We start from the raw sequence: 20,006 nt of genomic DNA, 5'->3' as shown, positions 1-20,006 counted from the left end.
AGAAAAAATTATTTACAAATCCAAGGGGAAATGGTTTTTCATCTAGAATTGCACGTGCGTTGCACGCGTAAAGCACAAATTATTCGCGCAAAGCATATAGTTGTATGCAGAAAAAATACACTAAATCGCATGTCGAATGTCATGCAGGGTGCGAAATTAGTTTGAAAGGGAGAAGATATTTCTTTTCAATTCCTGATATTTTTCCTGTCTATTGAGGGAAAGATGATTTTAAAATTAATGACCACATGGTCGGACCAATGATTAATTTTAATAACATTCGGTTAACGCGGTGGGTACATTATTGAGTGTTCGACGATTTTCATGGGATCGTGAAGCAAAAGTGTGATTTGAAAACGAATGAAGAATGATCACTTCAAACTGGGGAGAACCACTAGAAACGTTCCAGAGTTACTGTTTGTAATCCGCAAAATAATCTCCGATGTGTTGACGAAATTTGCTAATGAATTATCTACTTTAAAAATGTTTTGTGTCCTTTACGTTAGTCTTAAAGAACAATTCCTTCTCCGTGCTCTCTATTGGCAGCATGACGGAGGGATGAGTTCACAAGCACATGTGCCAAAAGATCAGCAGCCTGAAAGAGAGAATGGAAACGTAAGGCTGATTTCTTACGCTTCTGTCTGGACACTCGTTGGGATATTTTGAGATATATCTTTTGACTGATTAGCTTAAGAGTGAAATATTTGCTCGTCCATCACGATCTACCTCAGTCCATAAGCATGTTACCATATGAACGCTGCTCTTTCTACCGTTCGATGTGTGGCTTTTTCTGCTGTTATCCCCTCCCCTCTCCCAAGCCTCCATTACCCTGCAGCCATGAAACCCATTTGGGATATCTGAAAAACTGTTGTCACACATCGTTTTTGAATACTCATTTGGGAAATTAGTGAACTGAAAGTGAAACGATCGATCGTGGGAGTAAGATCAGAGAATTACTGGTTAAATATGATTCAATGTCTGTTGGTTACAGCAAGTACCCTCATTGTATGACACGAAAGGAGAAAGGGAGAGGGAGGAGGTGAGAAACGTTCTAAAGATGAGCATATTTTACGAGTCCTGCGGTTCAGAACATGATAAATAAAGTCTGCTCTTCCACTATTTGATAAATTAGGGTAGCATTGCTTTCACTGGAAGCGGCTTGCACGGTAGCATGTAATTAAAAATTTTTAAAACAAGTTGATAGTCAAGTTACCTCATTGATGGAAAACAGGCAGTTTTCATTGCTATCACCACACAAGAAAGATAGCATGGCTTCCGTAAGTGGCAGTTTCTGGAGGGCGTCTATAAAATCTAAGAAATTGGAACCGATTTAAAGTGTCATACAGGTGTTCCATGAGATTTTAACATGATTTTTTGGAAACTTCATGCAAGTTGCAAGAACGCGCCATAGCTTTGTAACTGAATAAAGAACCGTGTGAACAACCAAACCTACCAAGGATAAAATCTTGGCAAAAAAAAAAAAAATTGACCGGTGTCATGCCTATTAATTACCAAGTCTAACTCATTGATCGTGTCACAGTAAATAGATCTAAAGCCAAAGTGAGGGCTAAAAGGAAGAGCTAATGTATATCATACTTTGTAAAGGTAGAGAAATACGGGTAAAGAAAAGGTGAGGGCTTACATATTTTAAGGTTAGAGACATAATTCCAAGAGAAAATATCGTTATATATGAAATGTCTGAAAAGGTGGTGCTGTTGTACATTTTCTAGTTTTTAGAAGGCTTAATTAGATCTTTGGTCAATAAATATGGCTGATTCTAATGGTAAACTAGATTGATATGCAGTGACATCTTTAGATAGTGAACAGAGACCTTCTCTTCGTATTTAGGGATGATTACGTGGAGGCCCATTGATCAAACAACTATACTCGAGTATAAAAGGTTATAAATCAGTATAACACGAGAAAACAAAACCGAACTAAAATGATTAATCTCAATAGGACACACGCCTAGCTTTAGGACTTTTGTCAAGTATAGGATACGTTCCTCACTAATGGGAATTTCACACGAAATTTCTGGAATTTTTTTTGTATGTAGGAAACGCCTACTGTCTTTCAGGAAACTCTGAGATGTGTATAGTTGAGATCGGCTGAGAAATTTCGATAACAAGGCAAAGGTATCAGTTAAAGGCTTTCTTTTTTGAAAATCCTTGAAACGATGGTCACTTAATTATTTATAAACTCAAGGCTAAGTTATATTTACCTGTCCGAGCTAAGTTCTCGTTATCTCCTAAGTAGTTGACGGCTTTGTGGAATCGTCCTTGCTTGAGCAAAGAACCCAGGACCTGTAAAACGACATTTAGAAACACTCTAAAGGATAATAATGTCGAAAAGGAGCAGCAGGAAAGAAATTAATGAAATCGATGAGAACTGAGAGAAAAAAAAGGCAGCTTCCTTGATAAATAATTTTATCCCCCCCCCGCTGAGTTTGACCCACCTGTGTAACCATAGGTGAGGAGGTAGCAGGAATTGGTTGACACTAATCCAAGATGAAATGTTAAACTTGGGTTTATTGGATATCAGAGCTAACGATCTGTGGTGTCTAATCTTTTTAAAAGAACAGCTGAGCGAAGAAAATGTAAATGATATTTAAGTATGTAAAAGACTGGCACCTGTTAATAAATTTGCAATAATCATAGATAGCTCAATCACTCTCCGAAAAACTCGACTCCCAAAGATAATTTGGTTTTTAAAACAACCGAGTTGATAATGTAAATTGGCCACCCTAAAGAGTTCAGTCAGCTTTAAACTCTTAACTCTTAAAACTCTTGTCCAATTTACATGATCAATTCAATCGATAAAACCAAATCATCTCGCTATACATTTGAACCCCCATCGACGCAGTAACATCGTTTCTTTGAAAACTTACCCCTTTATTCTATACCTAAACAATGTTTTTTATTTCAGGTGCGACAATTGTCCAGTTACCTCTTTGTGAGCACCAACATTTTCGAACACAGCTTCAGCAAGTCCAGTTAATCCACAGGTACAACTGGAACAAATTCAGAAAAGAAAAAACAAAACAAAAAAACTAAGAAACAAGGTTGCTAAAGATATTCTTACGTATCTTATAAGTTTCGATCAAATGTTTCAACTGAAAAAAGGTGTAACAACATGAGAGCTTTTAGGAGGGCTTGCGTAATTTTGGCAGCCAAAAGGCTTCCTAAAATTTAGATTAATAAGACTTTTTTTTCATTGAGTTTTTAATTTGTTAGTTTTTTGTTTCAATCTAGCGCAGAGACACGAACAATCCTGTGAGATAATAATAGTAATAAAAGTTACTACTATTAATATCATTATCCGGAATATTATTACTGTCATAGTTATTGGTATTCTACCTGTTATTATTATTATTATTATTATTATTATTATTATTACAGTTATTATCAAATATTACAATGGTAAGTTAAACAGCAACTGGTCCTGGATCGATTCAAACCGAGCAAAAAATAATAAGAGCAAGGTCCTATATCGAATTCAGAAATGCCATAGATGAGCTGAAAAGATTTCTTAATTTGTAATTCGTGTTAAACTTTTCCTTACTTGTTCCTCTTTGGCTCACTTTCACTTCCTCGGTGTTTTTCATCTTACTGTTTAATCAATCTTCCTGTTTAACTATATTTCCGTAGATGTGCGAGCTCCACAGATTTCGTAATTTATAATTCGTGTTAATTTTTCCTTACTTGTTCCTCTTTGGCTCATTGTTACTTCCTCGGTGTTTTCTATCTCATTGTTTAATCAATCTTCCTGTATATATTGCGCCTTTTAAAGTAACCGACACGTTTGACACATTGGTAGTGAATACATGGACTGCCGCATGTTTATGAGTTTACGTCACCTTTTCGTTTTAAACTAATTATCCTGAATCCAAACAAGCCTTTAATCCCACGATACCGGTGCTTTACTCTATATCTTGCGATTATGACAACAAAGCATGAAGTTTCAGTAAAAACAAATTTCAGGTCGCAAAATTTCAATAGAGTTAAGTCCTTGTCAAGCCAATTTGATCTGAGTGAGATTAACCTAAGAGAAGATCAACGCAACTTTGAGCAAAAAAGTTGACAAAAGGTCTTTAGTGATTTCATAATCAGGGTCTTACGCAGATAGAACAATAGGGTTTTCCAGCTATGAATAGAGAGAATTCTTTATTGTGATAAGGATACTACTTCAAATTTAATTTTATAGATGGATGGCAATGGTTAATCGCACTAAATCCTTCTCTAGTTCTACAGTTATCACGTTATCATCAACACGCGACAGTTTAATTGTATTGCTGCCAAAGCCAGGTTACATCTTCATTAAAATTCCTCAGATCTGTACAGCAACACCAGTTATACGATGCCAAAATGAATTATCTTGTGTCTTCTCATTGCTTAGAACGTCTTGTGTTTAGCAGATCAGTTTTCGCACGGAATTTCTGGGGTCCATGAGTGCACTTTATCCAGCAACGTCATCATAATAGAATCGATAAATCAAACAAAAACAGGAAGAACAGCCTATAAACAACTAAATGCACACCAATATTAATCTAAAGACCTAAAAATGCCAGGTCAATAACAACTGAAAATGCAAACTTTCGCATGTAGATATTTTCTTTTTGCTTTCTCTTTGCTTTATTTTTGCTTTGCTTTGAGACACAAATAAATGGAAAAAACTAGGTGATCAAAAGGAAATTCACAAAATTCACAGCAAAAAAAAACTGGACCTTAGATTAGTCACATCACGGTGATATAAAATCCATCGGACAAAACCCTGTGATGTGATGATCCAAATGATCCTGAAAACTATCATGTTAGCATTGATATTTTAAACAAAACTGATTCCCAAAATTTTCATTGACGAGACAATCGGTCTAAAAAAGTCGCGAATAGCTAGTCACTACTTCATCATAAACAGACGCTTAGTCACAAATTCGTCTAATTCACTCTACCACATGTGTGGTAACTAGATAATCAGCTGCACGTTCATGATTTCACTTCAATTTAATGAGCCTTAATCAAAATAACCTTTTTCACCCTATATCTCACGATCTCGTAATACTTCTATACAGACTCCAGGGGCTACAATTCAATAACTCAAGTCCTATGGTCAAATTTCTGCCAAAAAAGGGATCTATTAAGACCAATTATGTCTGTGGAGCCAACAAAAGATGGAAAAAAATTTGTTAAGTCAGCTGAAAAAAACTTTCAGGCTAGTGGAACAATGAAATTTTTTCAATATATTAGATAGATTTCTTTAGTACGAGGGTAACTCCTTCAGAATACGAAATTCCTGTAGTCGAAGGAGAACTATGGTTTGGCGGCTTCAGGCTTAAAATAGTTCTTCAGCTGTTCTTGTAATTAATCACAACACCACGACAATTGTTTCTCTTCCAAAGGCAGGTTACATCTAAGATAAGCCCTAAAATTATATAATGGTTCTACAGCACCACGTGTTCAGCGACTGAGAGATGTAAAGGGCTCAAAGTGCTTAAAAATAATTGTAACTAGCGCATCACTGACCAGATAAAATCATTGCAGCAAGTGCTAAACAACAAACAAAAAGAACAAAAAACTCCCAAATGGCAGGTTTAGTTAGAATTATAAAGACGATCTAAATACGTGAAAACGAAATCAAAGACAAAAACATGCTTAAGAAAAAAGAAAAAAAATCATCGGCAGAGGGAGACCTTTGAGTTGTCTGTAAAAGATCTTCAAATATCATATCATTAAGGTAGTGCACCAAACGAAGTCTATTGCTGTCTTCATAAGTATTTCCACGAAGGCTACCACGGAAGGTTAAGTTTTCAAACACACACACACCAGGCTCATGAAAACATTAAGTAAAAGAACAATAAAAAAATCGCCTCTATTGAACGAAAGATTGAACAGAAAATTCTTACGCATTTTGATTTTCAAATCAGTCAACTGATCACTAGGTGCAAATATACTTACACTTTCTGTTTGGCATTAACCCAGAACCATTGACCCGGTGATACGTGTGACGTCGATAGTAGATTTTTAAATTAACTGTGATGAGATAACTAATCCCGTTAGTTACAAAGCTTCCGTAAGAGTGAATAAATCACGGATAATGCGGGTTATTCTGGAATAGAAGATTCGAGTAGGGAATCAATTCCTATCATGCAACTAATGACTTGGAGATGGATGTCCAGGGGCATCCAATTTTGGGCTAAAAAATTGTAGCTAAATTTACTTAAACTGTCATCAATGTCTGGTTTAAGACTGATCCATCATTTAATTACATATGTATACGTGATCAGAATTTTCTTTAGTTTTTCAGGTTAACATATGCGGAATATTTAAAAAAATTAAGCTTTAGCTATACAAAATGTCCATGAAGGTTTCAGATAAGCATTCTCAAAACGCAGGCTAGTCTTGTTTGGTTTTATATCAAAATTTTCTTTGTATAGTCAAACATTAGAATCCGTAGGTGGATTATTTTACAACTTTCTTCATATCAGTCATCAATGTCCAGATAATGCGCAGTCGGCTGACAACTGACAACCCCTTTAAAATTTGGCACGATTTGTATCAAAGATGGGCAGATCAAAATGTGTTATTAGTGCTTCGATCATAGTTATAGGACAGTTAGGATACTTTCTACTATTGAAAGCTATCACTTTTTATTTCATAATGTTGGTGTACACTGAGACAACCTTCATTGAGACCAGGCCAGAGCAAAACGAAAGGAACAAAAGCTGCGCAAATTTCCAAACCAAAGCATACATTTGAAATAAAAATTGCTGTTTTTACTCCCTAAAAGGTAACATTTCACAAAGCTCCTGCAGAGAAATAGGTGGGTGATTGAAACAAAAGGCAGACAGGAAATTTTCTTTTTGGGTGTTTACTCTTTTAATTGTTGTCCATACATATTTTAGCAAGGACTCTCAAAGTGACCTTTAACCAACAGCCACTCAAATAGACGTCAAAACTTTGATTTAAGTAACGAGAGAGCTACGTAAACTGATCTCAAAATGCTGAGGCAGTAACAAAATTAAAATTTACATCACATACTACTGTTGTAAACGCATACTTATAAAAATGGCTTTTAGAACGAGTGTTTGTTTTTTTTTTACTTTTTGATGTCTTTTGAAGAGCGCAACAGGATAGAACCACGAGTCGACCATATCTACACAAATATAAAAGCCTAACATCGCTGAATAACGATAACTACTTTTTAAGAACGCCGAGCGATTAAGTTTGATGTCATTCGGCTAGACGAATTTCCGTTTCGTTAACAACTAAAGTAAACGTTACTTACAATCTTGCATGCATATCACATCGAGAAAATATTTTGTGAAATATAGTCGTTGCAAGACTAGTTCAAAACAGGATTTCTATTATGCAATAAGTTATGACAACAACTCGGTTATCGAGCGCGACTCGAATGGTTAATATATTGATTATTTGCGCAACGATTAAAGTATTTTTATAATCATTCGATCTTGTATTAGTACGCTTTCCTATTCTGAATAAAATTTTATCCTACAAGGGTTCCCGCAAAATAATGGTTTAAGCGAAACCAATTTAGAGGAAAATCAATGTTTGTTTACAGTCGAGTTTTTAGACATATGTCATCTGTTGGTCTGCCCGAGAATGTCGTTTGAGAGAGCTCCTGAAAACTTTTCTCAATTCCTTTCTGAAAATCTGCGTTTTCAGGCTATAAATAACAGGGTTCAAGGCTGACGAGCATAAAGCGAGAGTCTGAACCCATTTCAAAGACTTTCTGACAATGCGGCTGTTCTCGCTGTGACGGAAAATCATCGGAGTTATGAGCAAAGGCAACCAGCAAATGATAAAGACGACTATGACGAACCCAATGGTTTTTGCTGCTATATTTTCCTTTTCAATTTTTCTTTTTGAATCTCTCTTGATATGCTCCCCTTGCTTAGCGATGAGCCTTGCATGATTGCGAGCGATTGAATAAATTCGCACATAGATCGGAATTATGACGAACAAGAGTGCAATTACATAGTACACCGTGATATGTTGAATAGATCGTACGAAACCGCTCGGTATTCCCAGCGCCAAAGACACGACCCAAATGGCGCAGAGGAGGAGAGAGGCGCTCTTGAAGTTAGCTCTGAGCTGGTACTGCATTGGGTTAACGATGGCTATGTATCGATCGATTGTCACGACAGCTAAGTTGCTGATTGATGCCAGAAGGGAGACAAATTAAAACATCTTTCGTGTGTTGCCGTATGTTGTATTAGGTGGCAACCCATACAGGAAAACTGCGTTCATGGGCTGCGAAACGACACAAACGAGGAGATCTGCCGCTGATAAACTCGTTATGAAAGTGTTAGAGACGGTGTGAAGTTGCCGGCTACGCGCTATCACAACGACGACGAGCACATTGCCCAAGATACCGCACAGACTGAAAAAAACGTTCACGCTAGCGAGGAAATAACTTTCAAAACCAGTCAGGTCCGTTGTGTAAGACCCATTCCCCGTCATGTTTTTTCTAAACGAGAGCCCTATTTTCTCGGAGAACACCGTCTGGTTAAAGAGAGCTGCTGAGCCAAAGCCTACTGGTATTACAGATTATAGGACACCGTTATTTATTCTCGCCAGCTTCCGCAATGTATCTTTGTCCTGACAGTTACGTGACGTTTGTAGCAGTGGAAAGGAAAGGAAATATTATGTTCGCCAACTGGATCGAAAGTAGTCCCAACCGCATCCTATGGATACTCGCGCTCGCTGTGCATCGCCCGGTCCTATAAAACACTAATCTCACGCGAGATAAGCTTACTGAAATACGACTCGTCATTAAAGAGATAACCTCTACACTTGTAACCGCATCTGAACAGATTCGAGCTTTCCTTTGGGCTCCTCTTGAGCATACTAATGAGAACTTGCAAAGCCATTTATTAAAATGTAGAGCTTAAAACTAATGATTTGTCAGCCTATGATGTGCAAACGGTTTAGGTTACTTCATTAATTTTACATAGGGCGGCATTTGCACCTGCCATGGAGCTTGAGGAAATTGAGAGTTTATTTTACTCGTAACCGAGTAAAATATTTTACGTCGAGGATAGAGAACATATTTTCTTTTAGACAACGAAATTTCTGCTTGCAAAGGGTGAAGCAGATTTCTTAGGGGATTATGTTGAAAATCCTCAAAAATATGTTTATGGACTTTTCAGACGCCTTTCAGTCTTTGTATGCGTGGTTAACCATAACAAATATCAGGTCGCTAATTTATTTGCGATGCAAAAAGCCAAACTATGCCCAAACTAAGTGTTTTGCAGCTTCTATTTGCGCTGAGATAAATGAGCCAAAGTTGTTGATAATCAGGACAATTTTTTTTCAATGGGAGAGTAGATTTGTCCTACGATTATATCAGTCTTGACGCAGTTTTCGAAAGAATGAAAAGGTGTATAGTAAATAATTGCAACATGAGGCACCTCCTAGCTTCAACAGACTCATAATAATGCGAGGACGTCTCTCAAAACAAATGTGACACTGAAAATTAGACAAAGAAACCTCAGCAACACTTCTATTTAAGGAAAATTAATGAAGAACTTGGTGGCAAAACGCCTTATTTCCTCGTACTTCGTTACTGACAAATATTTGAGCCTCGAGAGGAGATGCACTGGCCTCCTACTAAGTTCTTTTTTGACAACAAAGTTGAAGAGGAAACAAATTTTAAATTTCGACTTGCTGTAGGAAACTCAACATGGGCCATGGGCCACGAAATGCGACCGAATAATTGTTAACTGAAGTGCAGACCTTCCATTATGCTAATTCTTAACTTTTGGATACGAGACATCTTGATGAATTGTACAACTCAAACAAAAACGGAAGAAGACGACGAATATATGCACAGAAGGTGATGTTATGCTAATCTTTCACGTATGTAATTAGAAGAAACGAACTTCATCCGAAACTTTTCTTTATCTCGTACATTTCCTATAAGATTTTCTTTTCTTATTCACTTTGGAAACCAATTAAGACTACTTGAGGAAATTGAATGAGAACAAAGCAAATATGTCAAAATGCCACTCGATCAAGTTGTCTACACGTGCCACTTTGTGGTCTGTTTTGTTTCCTTGGTTGCTCGCATGGCTTAAAATTTGAAACAAGGAAATTGTGACAATTAATGTTCACGTTATGCCTTGAGTTAATCACACCAGGCGTAACCAAAAGACCTCTATTTCTTGTCGGAAGTTTGCTTTTAACGGTAACTGTTTCAATATATCAGTGAAAATTGCTAAAATATGGCCACCTTGCTAAAAAAAAAAAATAGAACCGGAACTGCGATGTAAATTGAAAATAGGAATTAGAGACAAAAATAATGAAATAAGTGATCACGTTACATCTCACAAAGCATCAAACGGATGTTTTAAATTTTAGTTTTGATCGTGGTGAAAGCGCTACACACACAAAAAAAACTCGGAAATGCTATGAATACTTGCTAGTTCTAATGCAAGGAAATTTCACTACATTTTAAGTACAGAAACCCTTAGAACCAGCATTGTTTTGACGAAATCTTTTTTGTTGTATGAAAAAGCATCTAATAATGCATTTTTGTTTTGATGAGACTTTTTGGAAAGAAAAAACTGTTACGAAGAAATTACACTTGAACTGTCTATCTTTTATTAAAAGCTTTCTAACCGTATTATTAACAATTGAAAAAATGGTTATTAGGGACATGCAATCAAATGTAGAATTACTAACTAGTGAATTAACTATCTGCCACCCACTTGACAGGAGAGCAACATTAGATTTAGAGAATTATGTAGCTATAATTAGCTAAAGGGAAATTTCTGAGTTTTGGACTTAGTCCAGTCGTTAAGGAAGAAAAATATTGTTCATTAGTGATTCACAGGGTTCAAATCTTTAGAGCTATATCTACACCGGTACAAGATCTTAGGTGTCAACGAGTAGGTTTTTTAATTCCATTTCATGGCAAGGTACGTGCTCCCTTGAATTATATAATTATATGTTTAAAAACTGAGGTGAAAGTGAATTAAACGTTACCTTACATATTTTTGGCATTTGTATGTTTAAATTTCTGCAAAGTGATTATTTTTAGGTCAAAATGGTTGCTAAGGTAGAGGAAACAAAATTTAGATAGTCTAACACTTTCGCTAGATTAATCCTGAGAAAAACGAGGCTAAAGAGGAATCCACTTTTACGAAACCTTACCTTTTACAAAAGGAGGAAAAAGCAATCGTTAAAACCATGCTCGATGGCATTTTCTTATGGACAGTTTCAAGTTTGCCACAAATAACAGCTTCAGTAAAATTGTACGTATATAGATTAAAATATTGATGTTTCTTGCGTTAATAAAAGGCAAAATGAAGAAAGAAGGTAGGAAACATCAAACGCCAATACAGCAACAATGACTTCTAATGTACATTGTAAGAAAAGTCACTTTGCTAATGGTGAATTTCGGGTGATGTTTTAAAATAACAATAAAAATTTGACCTACAAGATGATATGCTAAATTCGATTTATTTCCATCTTGAAGATCGCACTCTACATCACTAATAAAGCACAATATTAGCCGAAACCCTCTTTTAACGGTCTCTCTGATACTTGGTAGAGCCTTCGTGCTTCAATTTTCGTTTTAAAAAACCACTGCTTGTTACCTGTATTTAACAATGACGCAAAAAAGAAAAAAAAAGTAAAGAGTAAAAAAGGAAAACAATTAAAACTGAAAAGAATTGAAGCTGAATCGAATTGAAGTGTCAACACTATTCTGTAATCTCTGAATATTTGATCACCATTAGTCATAAAGGTAGCAAAGTTGAAAGATCAAGGTTTTGCTCCTTATTTTTGATAAAAGAACCTGTATTAAGCATACTGGATCTCAAGAATGTTTTTTTTTTCATTCTCTAATTCACTATACTAATATATTCAACTGACACTGCTACTTTTGGAAAGGTACAACATCGTTTAAAAAAAAAACCAAACAAACAAACAAAGAGCAAATGCTCGACACGTAACAGTACTGCCAAGTCTGTGCTAACACTCCAAGAGGAAAAAAGAATTGTGACTTGTAGACAAAAAAACCGTTGCTCTGTTGAACACTCGCTATTTTGCCAACGTTTTGTAGAAAAGCTGACGATTCGAATTCTAAATAAGGAAATCGAAAGGCTTTAGCACACAAATACACAGTAACAGGTAAGGATAGAGCGAGAATTCACCTCTGAATAAAGAATAAATGTGATGATTAAAAGTAACTGGAGATACAATCCATTCTCAAAGTAACAGTGTGAACTTCAGCCTCGAGTCTATGAGTGAAACCCTCGTTACGAAAAAGCAATAGTAATTCAGATGTAACCACAAATCACCCAGTTTTATTTTGAAAGAAAGGAATTGGCACAATTCTCATGGGCTATTATCCACCTTCTTGATATGCAACGAACTTTATAAAGGCACTTTAGCTTAACATTGACTCGTTAATCTGAAATTTCTTTTTTAAGTTTATTCAAATTATTTGCCTAACCGCTGGCGTGTTTTACCTTTTAAGACATCGTCGCTATTCAAAAGCTTTAATTGCTTGGAAATAAAATTCGTGATAGAATAAACTCGCACTTGCATTTCTCATTCATTTCCCATGATCAACACAATCTTGTAGTGGTAAATTCATCAAAACCTAACCATCAGATTCAAATTAAAAACCATGTTACCAAAATATCTTAGTAATATAACATCTATTAGAATGCCAGTCTCTTTCTTGGCAGATGGAAAAATAAACATAGGAAATTCAAGCATGCGAAACTATGTTGGCTAAACTTCAAAAGGTCTAAAGATGCATGTGGTGGAAAAACCAGATGCGAAGTCAGAATTTTAGGTCTTTCCCTACAATATTGAACAACGAAAGCAAATTAGTACAGGAACAGTTCATCAGCAATTGCGACACGCAAGTCTGTGGGACATCCTGTCCACTTTTCTATTTTCGAACCACGTGGCTCACACAATCGAAAAAGCTCTGATGTAAATCTTATTAAGACAGGGCGTATGACAAATTATTGTGAAATGGCCAAAAAACCTACAACAACCTCAGGTTACGAGACGGAAGACACAACATAACTTCCTATACAAAAATTATTTCTTGGTTTAATAAGGTATTGAACTTAAAATAAATCCTTGACATTCTTCCATTCTTATGCGTGCCTTTTTTTTTATATATATGGCACCATATCACAAAACGAACTTCAGGATGTAATTAAACATCAGTATTTCAAAATGATAGATTCCTTATCAAGTTTCCTGTCTATTATTTCAACTAGTTAGTCATTTGGATGACAATTCTTGGGAAACAATTTTAAAATGATGGAGTGTGAAAGCCAACACCTTGTTTAATAAAGAATGCCTTACCAACTTCGTTCCGCTGAAAGAGGAACGTAACCTTCATTTTGGCGAGCTTCGCCAATTATTATAAATCCAAAACGATCTTTCGTCTGGACTCAAACTGCACTCCACTTTTATATTCAATCGTGCTTTGTTGTATACATTGCTTCCATTCTTAAATTATCGCCATCATGTTATATAACGTTAACAAAAACTTGCCAAATTCCCATTTTCGACTATTTTCCCTTATTTTAGCAATAGAAATCAGTTGATAAAATTTCACAGTAAGAAAGTTATCGCTAAAGTGGAACGAGCATATTGATCACATATCGAAAAAAGCCTCGAAACGCCTGTATTCCCTAAAGATTCTTAAAAAGGTGGGTGTTAATAGAGAGGGAATCGTCAAAGTTTATTTGATAATAATAAGAACTATACTAGAATATGGCATACAAGTCTGGCAGCTTGAAAGAAAGACGAACTCAGCTCTGCTGCAAATATATTCAGAAGATGAGTCAAAAGGACCACCCCATTAATTTCCTTAAGCCGAGAACAGCATCTAGTGGTCATAGTCACAACTTACGGGCCAACGACAACAATAGAAATATTGTTTACGCTGATAGGAGTTGTTGCCGGACCCAGCGTTCAGGTTCCTTTATTTCATTCGCTTGTAAATATGTGAATATGTAAATAATTATTTATGATAATTTTATTGTCTCTATAGTAGTATTAGTGATAATTATTTGTTGATTGTTAATTTATAGCTCTTTAATTCAGTTAATTCTATATATATATAAGAAATACTCCGGGAGGAATTTTTTTGGCGGCAAATAGGAAAATGAAGCGCTTTCACTAGCAGCTTTTCGCGTTGTCGACGTTGTCGTTTAGTGTATCCATTGAGAACTTTGGTTTCACGGTTTCAACGCCGTTTTTTTTTTCTTAAAATGTGTTTCTAAATTCTAAAATGTCTAAATTACATGTCTAAATTTTTTTCGGGCTAGTAAAAATGACTTTCGGTCAAGTAGATGTTAGTTACAGCCAAACTGTAAAACTGGCTTTTTTTGCACCCCACAAATAATATGCTCTTGTTGTTGGAGTAGTTGAAGCTGCAGTAAATAAATTAAAAATTAGCTTGGTCTTCGTTTAGAAAAGGAAGAGATGTGGGTAAAGCAAACAAAACCACATCGTCTTTAGCTTTGGCAAAAACATCCTTCAGGCTCGTTTCATGTGTCTTACTCCAAAATTATTAGACGGAATCAAAACGAGAAAACAAAACTCAATGTTATTGTGCCCTAATTCTCGCGGACCAAGACTAAGCAAGAAAAGGTGATAGATAAAAAAATTTTTCGTTTTTTCATCTTAGTGCGAGAAACCCCACATTTACTAATATCGATTAAACTCAGAAAATCGATTAAGCCCAGCAGGTAAAATAATATTCTGTTTTTCTGTTATTCGTTTTAGACGAAAAAAAAATTCCTTTCGATATCTTAAACAAATTTCTACAATCATAGAGGGAACTATTGCAATCACAGAGCAATCCTCTACTTACAAACCCTGAGTATATGTCTCCTGTTTGTTTACGGAGAGCATTGGAGAGTCGGAAACAGGAATATATCAGAAAGTTTTTGGAGCAAGCTAAGTAAGGTAGGGTTTTACATAATCCCTATGATTTTGCTGGATATTGGCTAAATTATCCAGAAGACTTTCATGTTAGCATTGATATTTTTGAAAACAAAACTGATTCCCAAAATTCTCATTGACGAGACAATCGGTTTAAAAAAGTCGATAGTAGCTAGTCTTTACTTCATCATCAACAGGCGCTTAGTCACAAATCCGTCTAATTCGCCCTACCACATGTGTGGTGACTACATGATCATCTGCACGTTCATGATTTCACTTCAATTTAATGAGCCTTAATCAAAATAACCTTTTTCACCCTATATCTTACGATCTCGTAATACTTCTATACAGACTCCAGGGGCTACACTTCAATAACTCAAGTCATGTGGTCAAATTTCTGCCAAAAGAGGGATCTATCAAAATGAATAAGGGCCTGTTGAGCCAACAAAAGGTGAAAAAAGCTCTGTTAAGTCAGCTGACCAAACTTTCATGCCAGTGGAACAATAGAAGTTTTGCAATATAATAGATAGATTTCTGTATTACGGTGGGGTAAATCCCTCTCTTGAATACGAAACTCCTGTAGTCAGAGGAGAACAATGGTTTGGTGGCTTTAGGCTTAAAATGGTTCTTCAGCTGTTCTTGTAATTAATCACAACACCAAGACAGTTGTATCTCTGCCAAAGGCTGGTTACATCTAAGATAAGCCCTAAAATTATATAATAGTTCTACAGCGGCACGTGTTCAGCGACTGTTTCGACGATAAATTCTACAACTATTACAAAATTCGAAAACGAAAACGCAGCAATTAAACGTAGTTTTTTTTCCTCCCGAACTCTGCGACTGCTAAACAAGAACTAACCAACTGACCAGACCGATTCGAATATTAATTAATTAAGACTAAAAAATTCTAGGATGCAGTGCCAAGGGGCCAGCAAAATCGACTCCACAATGAGTAAAACATCGTAATGAAGTGCCAGGTCTGGCTTCAGGTAGGGGTGCCATGATTTGTTCACCTCTGCGTTTCCTTCTGAACTGCTAGCCGCCAAATACCAAGGTTCCAAATAATGTACACTTTATTCTTCCTGTTATTTATCTCTGTACAAGTTCAAATCTATTCGAAATCTAGTAGAAATATATATGTTTCTGTCAGAAAGATTGTCAGGGTAATCAAGCACATAAAGTAACGTATACATACCCGTTGGTGTCTCAAATTCCGCGACTAGTAGTCATTTAACAGATTGTTACGTCACTTCATAATAATTATGACGATAATTTCAGTAATTTCGTGTCTAGCGAAACACCTTCCAAGTTTGCAGACATTGCACGCTCGTTTCCATGGCTTAATTTATTCTCCCCCATTGACAATCCAGTACTTCTGTCGTAGTTCAGCGAGCGAGGTTACGATGAACTTGATTATGGATAGGTGCGATGACAAGTTTTGAGAAGTGATGTTTCTTCGATAATATGACAGGGTGTTTGGCATCCGCAAGGTAGATTGGACATTTCTGGTCTCCCACCCACACGTAAGATTCCGTCACTGTCCACAAATGGTGACAATCTCCACAGCGGACTGCTTCTCGAGACACTTTCTCCTCCTCTCAAGGTTGTCAATTCCTCCAAAAAGGGTTCTCTTTGAGTTTCTCGAACTCAGTACCTCTCTTGGCGTTACTGATTTCCTCCGGTTCTAGGACTTTTTTCAGTAAGTCGTTTTGCTTGTTTCCGGTCACCTGGCTTTTCTGAAGTCTTGCCCTTTTACTTTTGGAAATGAATCTTAAGATCCAAGCTGTAACTCCTAAAAATCGACGCCAGGAAGGAAACTTCTCGATGTCAAACAAGGGCAGGGGCTGCTTGCATTGAAACGTGAGGTTGATTTTAGCCAGCTATTGTTTACCTTCTTCACTGCAATAATTCAAACAAAGGCGACTTTCTAAAGGTGATGACGTCGCCTAATCATGTTGAAAGGCAGGTCCCTGGAACCAGCGGCTTTTAGCGGATAAGTTTTTTCAGGTCCTGACCTTTTGTTGCGTCGTCAGCGGGGTTTTGTTCTCCTAGTACATGTCGCCAGTGAGCTTGGTCCGATTTTCGTTGAATTTCGGCTACTCGATTAGCAATAAACGATTTCAGTCGTTTTGAGTGACCTTGGATCCAGTAGATTACGTCCATACTATCTTTCCACTGGGTGTGTTGACTTAGCGGAATTTCTAGCTTCTCAGAGACCAGCTAACAGCACTCCGAGTACTGCTGCCATTAACTCAAAGCGTGGGACGCTGACGGATTTAATCGGTGTTAGGGCAACTGAGATCTGTCCACTCGCGTGTTCGTATCTGGCGTAGCTTACTGTTGCATAGGCTCGTCTTGACGCGTCAACGAATGCATGAAGTGTGACGTCTTCCACTGCTTCCTCGTGCTGTCGATAGCAACGTGGGATTTTGACCTGTGGAGCTTTGAGCAACTGTTTGGCCCACTGATAAGTGATCAACTTTAGATCATCTGGAAACTCGCAACCAGGACCTCGCAACCAGGCTTCTTGTAAAGCCAGTTTTGCCCTGATGATGTACGGCGCCAAGTACTGCAATGGATCAAACAGTGTGGCAATACGACTTAACAGGCCTCGCTTCGTGTAAAAGGACAGGTTGCTTTCTTTGACAACAAACGTGAAAACATCTTCACTCGCATTCCAACGGACTCCTAATGTCTTGACATTTGGTAGTTCTGAGCTCTCAAGCTTTACTCCATTCTCGACCCACTTGTGGGATTTCTTACCACTTTTGGGTACAGAAACCAGCGCCACCCAGGACCTTTGTCAAATTTTAAAGGACGAGAAAGGCGTCTTCGACAGTTTCTTCTGAGTGCAGGATATCATCCATGTACATATCTCGAAGCAGGACCATGGCCGCTGCAGGACCATAGCCGCTGCAGGGTAGTTCTCTTTAAAGTCTTAGGCGTGGCTGCGAAGCACGAACTGGGCGAGATAAGAGGAAGCTCTGTCTGTGATACTTGCGGTCTTTCTAAGAGACGGCTACTTGGGAAAACATTTCCTTGATGTCCGCTACTAGGGCGACACGTCTCAGTCTAAATTGGAGAAGTATCTCCAAGACATCTCGTTGAAGTTTAGGCCCAGCAAGCATCGCGTCATTCAATCTCTTTCTTTTTCCTTGTTCGCTCCTTAACTTCTTCGACATCCATGCGACAAACAACTTGCCTCTGTCCAGCCTTCCTGGACTTCCTGAACAACCACTCTTAGTACACGATAAGAAGAGACTCTGGTAACTTTTGTTGCACCGCGATGTAAAGTGCAGATACTCCTGCTCGCTCTTGATACCGGTCGCTATCCTCAATCTTAGCCACAACGTCAGTTAAACGATCCGAAAAAATCTCCAACTCCTTTCCTTTAATCTCTTCGACAGAAGACGCACACAAAATGGCCTCGAGGTGACGTTATAAAAGTCGCTTTTCACCTCCGTACTTCTACTCAAGTTTCTCCAAGGCAGTTCGATATTGTCTAGATGTGTATCCTAACCGCTCAACAACTCGTGATGGTTCGCCAGATAGAGAATTTTTCAAAATCATCATCTTGGTTTTAGCTGGCACTTTCATCCGATTCGCGAATATTTCAAATTGCGCTCTCCAATCGTGATAAAAGTCTTTATCTCCACTGAAGACGGTTAAGGCGGGTTTCTTGATTCCTTTGAACAATCTGTCAAATTCTTTCGAGTCGAGTTTGTCTTTGTCTAATTCGTCTTCTTCACTTCCTTTCTCTACCGAGTCATAATCTTTATTGCTGAATTTAGGAGCTGATTTATTCCTTTTGGACTGTGCAGATTTCGACAATAATTCGACGAACTTCTGTGCTGTGAAGACAACTAGCGAATCATCAGACGATTCCGACTTTCCATGTCGTCAAGTTCGCTAACTGCATCGGAAAACTCTCCTATTACTAATGGCAGTTCATCTACACGGCTTTCTAAATACTCCCTAACAGAGTCGGCGATGTCCTCTTCTTCGCTCTGCTAATTGTCTAACCATTCTTCTGATTCTGCTCCCTTAGTCACATCATCCCTTTGTAAGGCATCTTGTAATGCTTGAAAAACTCTTTCCTTTATGGTTAATAGTACCGTTGTGCTACCTTTCTTGCTAATAATATCCTTAGCCTTCTTTGAATTCTTCGTTATGGCTCCTTTGAACGTTGCCCTTCTCCGATGAAGATACTCGATTTGCTGCGAGGTCCATGTTTCGATGTTCTCTTTGCCGATTTTCGAGGGCGTTTTAGATCCGTCTTTCGATTCCATTCGAAGAATGAACTGTAACTTAATCCGGCTCGAAGGAACCAAAATGTGTTTCGACGATAAATTCTACAACTATTACAAGATTCGAAAACGAAAACGCAGCAACTAAACTTACTGTTTTTTTTTTTTTGTCCGAACTCTGCGACTGCTGAACGACAACTAACCAACTGACATGACCGATTCGAATATTAATTAGTTAATACTTTAAATTCTAGCATGCAATGTTTTGTTCCACTGTCCCAACGAACGGCGTTAATGTTCATGACCAAGCATTCGCCGGAACAGCGACTAAGAGAAGTAACGGGCTAAAATTCCTCAAATATAATTGTAACTGGCACTTCACTGACCAGATATCATCCCCAGAGTTAAGGTGTCCATTGCAGTAAGTGCAAAAAAAAAAAACAAAACAAAACAAACAAAACAAGAAAAAACTCCTAAATGGCAGGTTTAGTTAGAATTAAAAAGATGATCTAAATACGTCAAACTTAGAATTACAGACGAAAGCAAACACAAAAACAAGCTAACTAAAAAATAAAAAAAAATCATCAGTAGAAGAAAACCTTCAAGTTGTCTGTAAAAGAACTTCAAATATTAGGTTATTAAGGTAGTAATTCAAACGAAGTATTCAGCTATCTTCATAAGTATTTCCACGGAGGCTACCACGGAAGGTAGTAAACACATACACACACCATGCTCATGAAAACATTGTTGAATAGGAAAAAAAACGCCTCAATTGAACTGAAGATTGATCAGCAAATTCTTACGCATTTTGATTTTTAAA

At 37.3% G+C, this 20,006-nt stretch overlaps 1 protein-coding gene and 1 pseudogene across 1 annotated transcript in view; both read right to left on the bottom strand.

The window, feature by feature from the left end:
• Positions 1 to 249: 249 nt before the first annotated feature.
• Positions 250 to 20,006, bottom strand: part of LOC113675113 (clathrin heavy chain linker domain-containing protein 1) — a 49,566-nt gene continuing 29,809 nt past the window's right edge. The window contains exons 19-22 of the mRNA XM_027191650.2: positions 2,944 to 3,007; positions 2,219 to 2,300; positions 1,211 to 1,308; positions 250 to 592 (exon numbers count right to left, since the gene is read on the bottom strand). Of these exons, the coding sequence (XP_027047451.2) occupies positions 506 to 592; positions 1,211 to 1,308; positions 2,219 to 2,300; positions 2,944 to 3,007 (331 nt within the window). The 3' untranslated portion in view covers positions 250 to 505. The remainder of the gene's footprint in view (positions 593 to 1,210; positions 1,309 to 2,218; positions 2,301 to 2,943; positions 3,008 to 20,006) is intronic.
• LOC149035542 (melatonin receptor type 1C-like) lies at positions 7,435 to 8,604 on the bottom strand (annotated as a pseudogene).

This window comes from Pocillopora damicornis, chromosome 13, assembly GCF_964200805.1.
Source record: "Pocillopora damicornis chromosome 13, jaPocDami1.2, whole genome shotgun sequence".
Lineage (NCBI taxonomy): Eukaryota > Metazoa > Cnidaria > Anthozoa > Scleractinia > Pocilloporidae > Pocillopora > Pocillopora damicornis.
The sequence above is the reverse complement of the archived record's forward strand: the minus strand, read 5'-3'. Positions and strand labels throughout refer to the sequence as shown.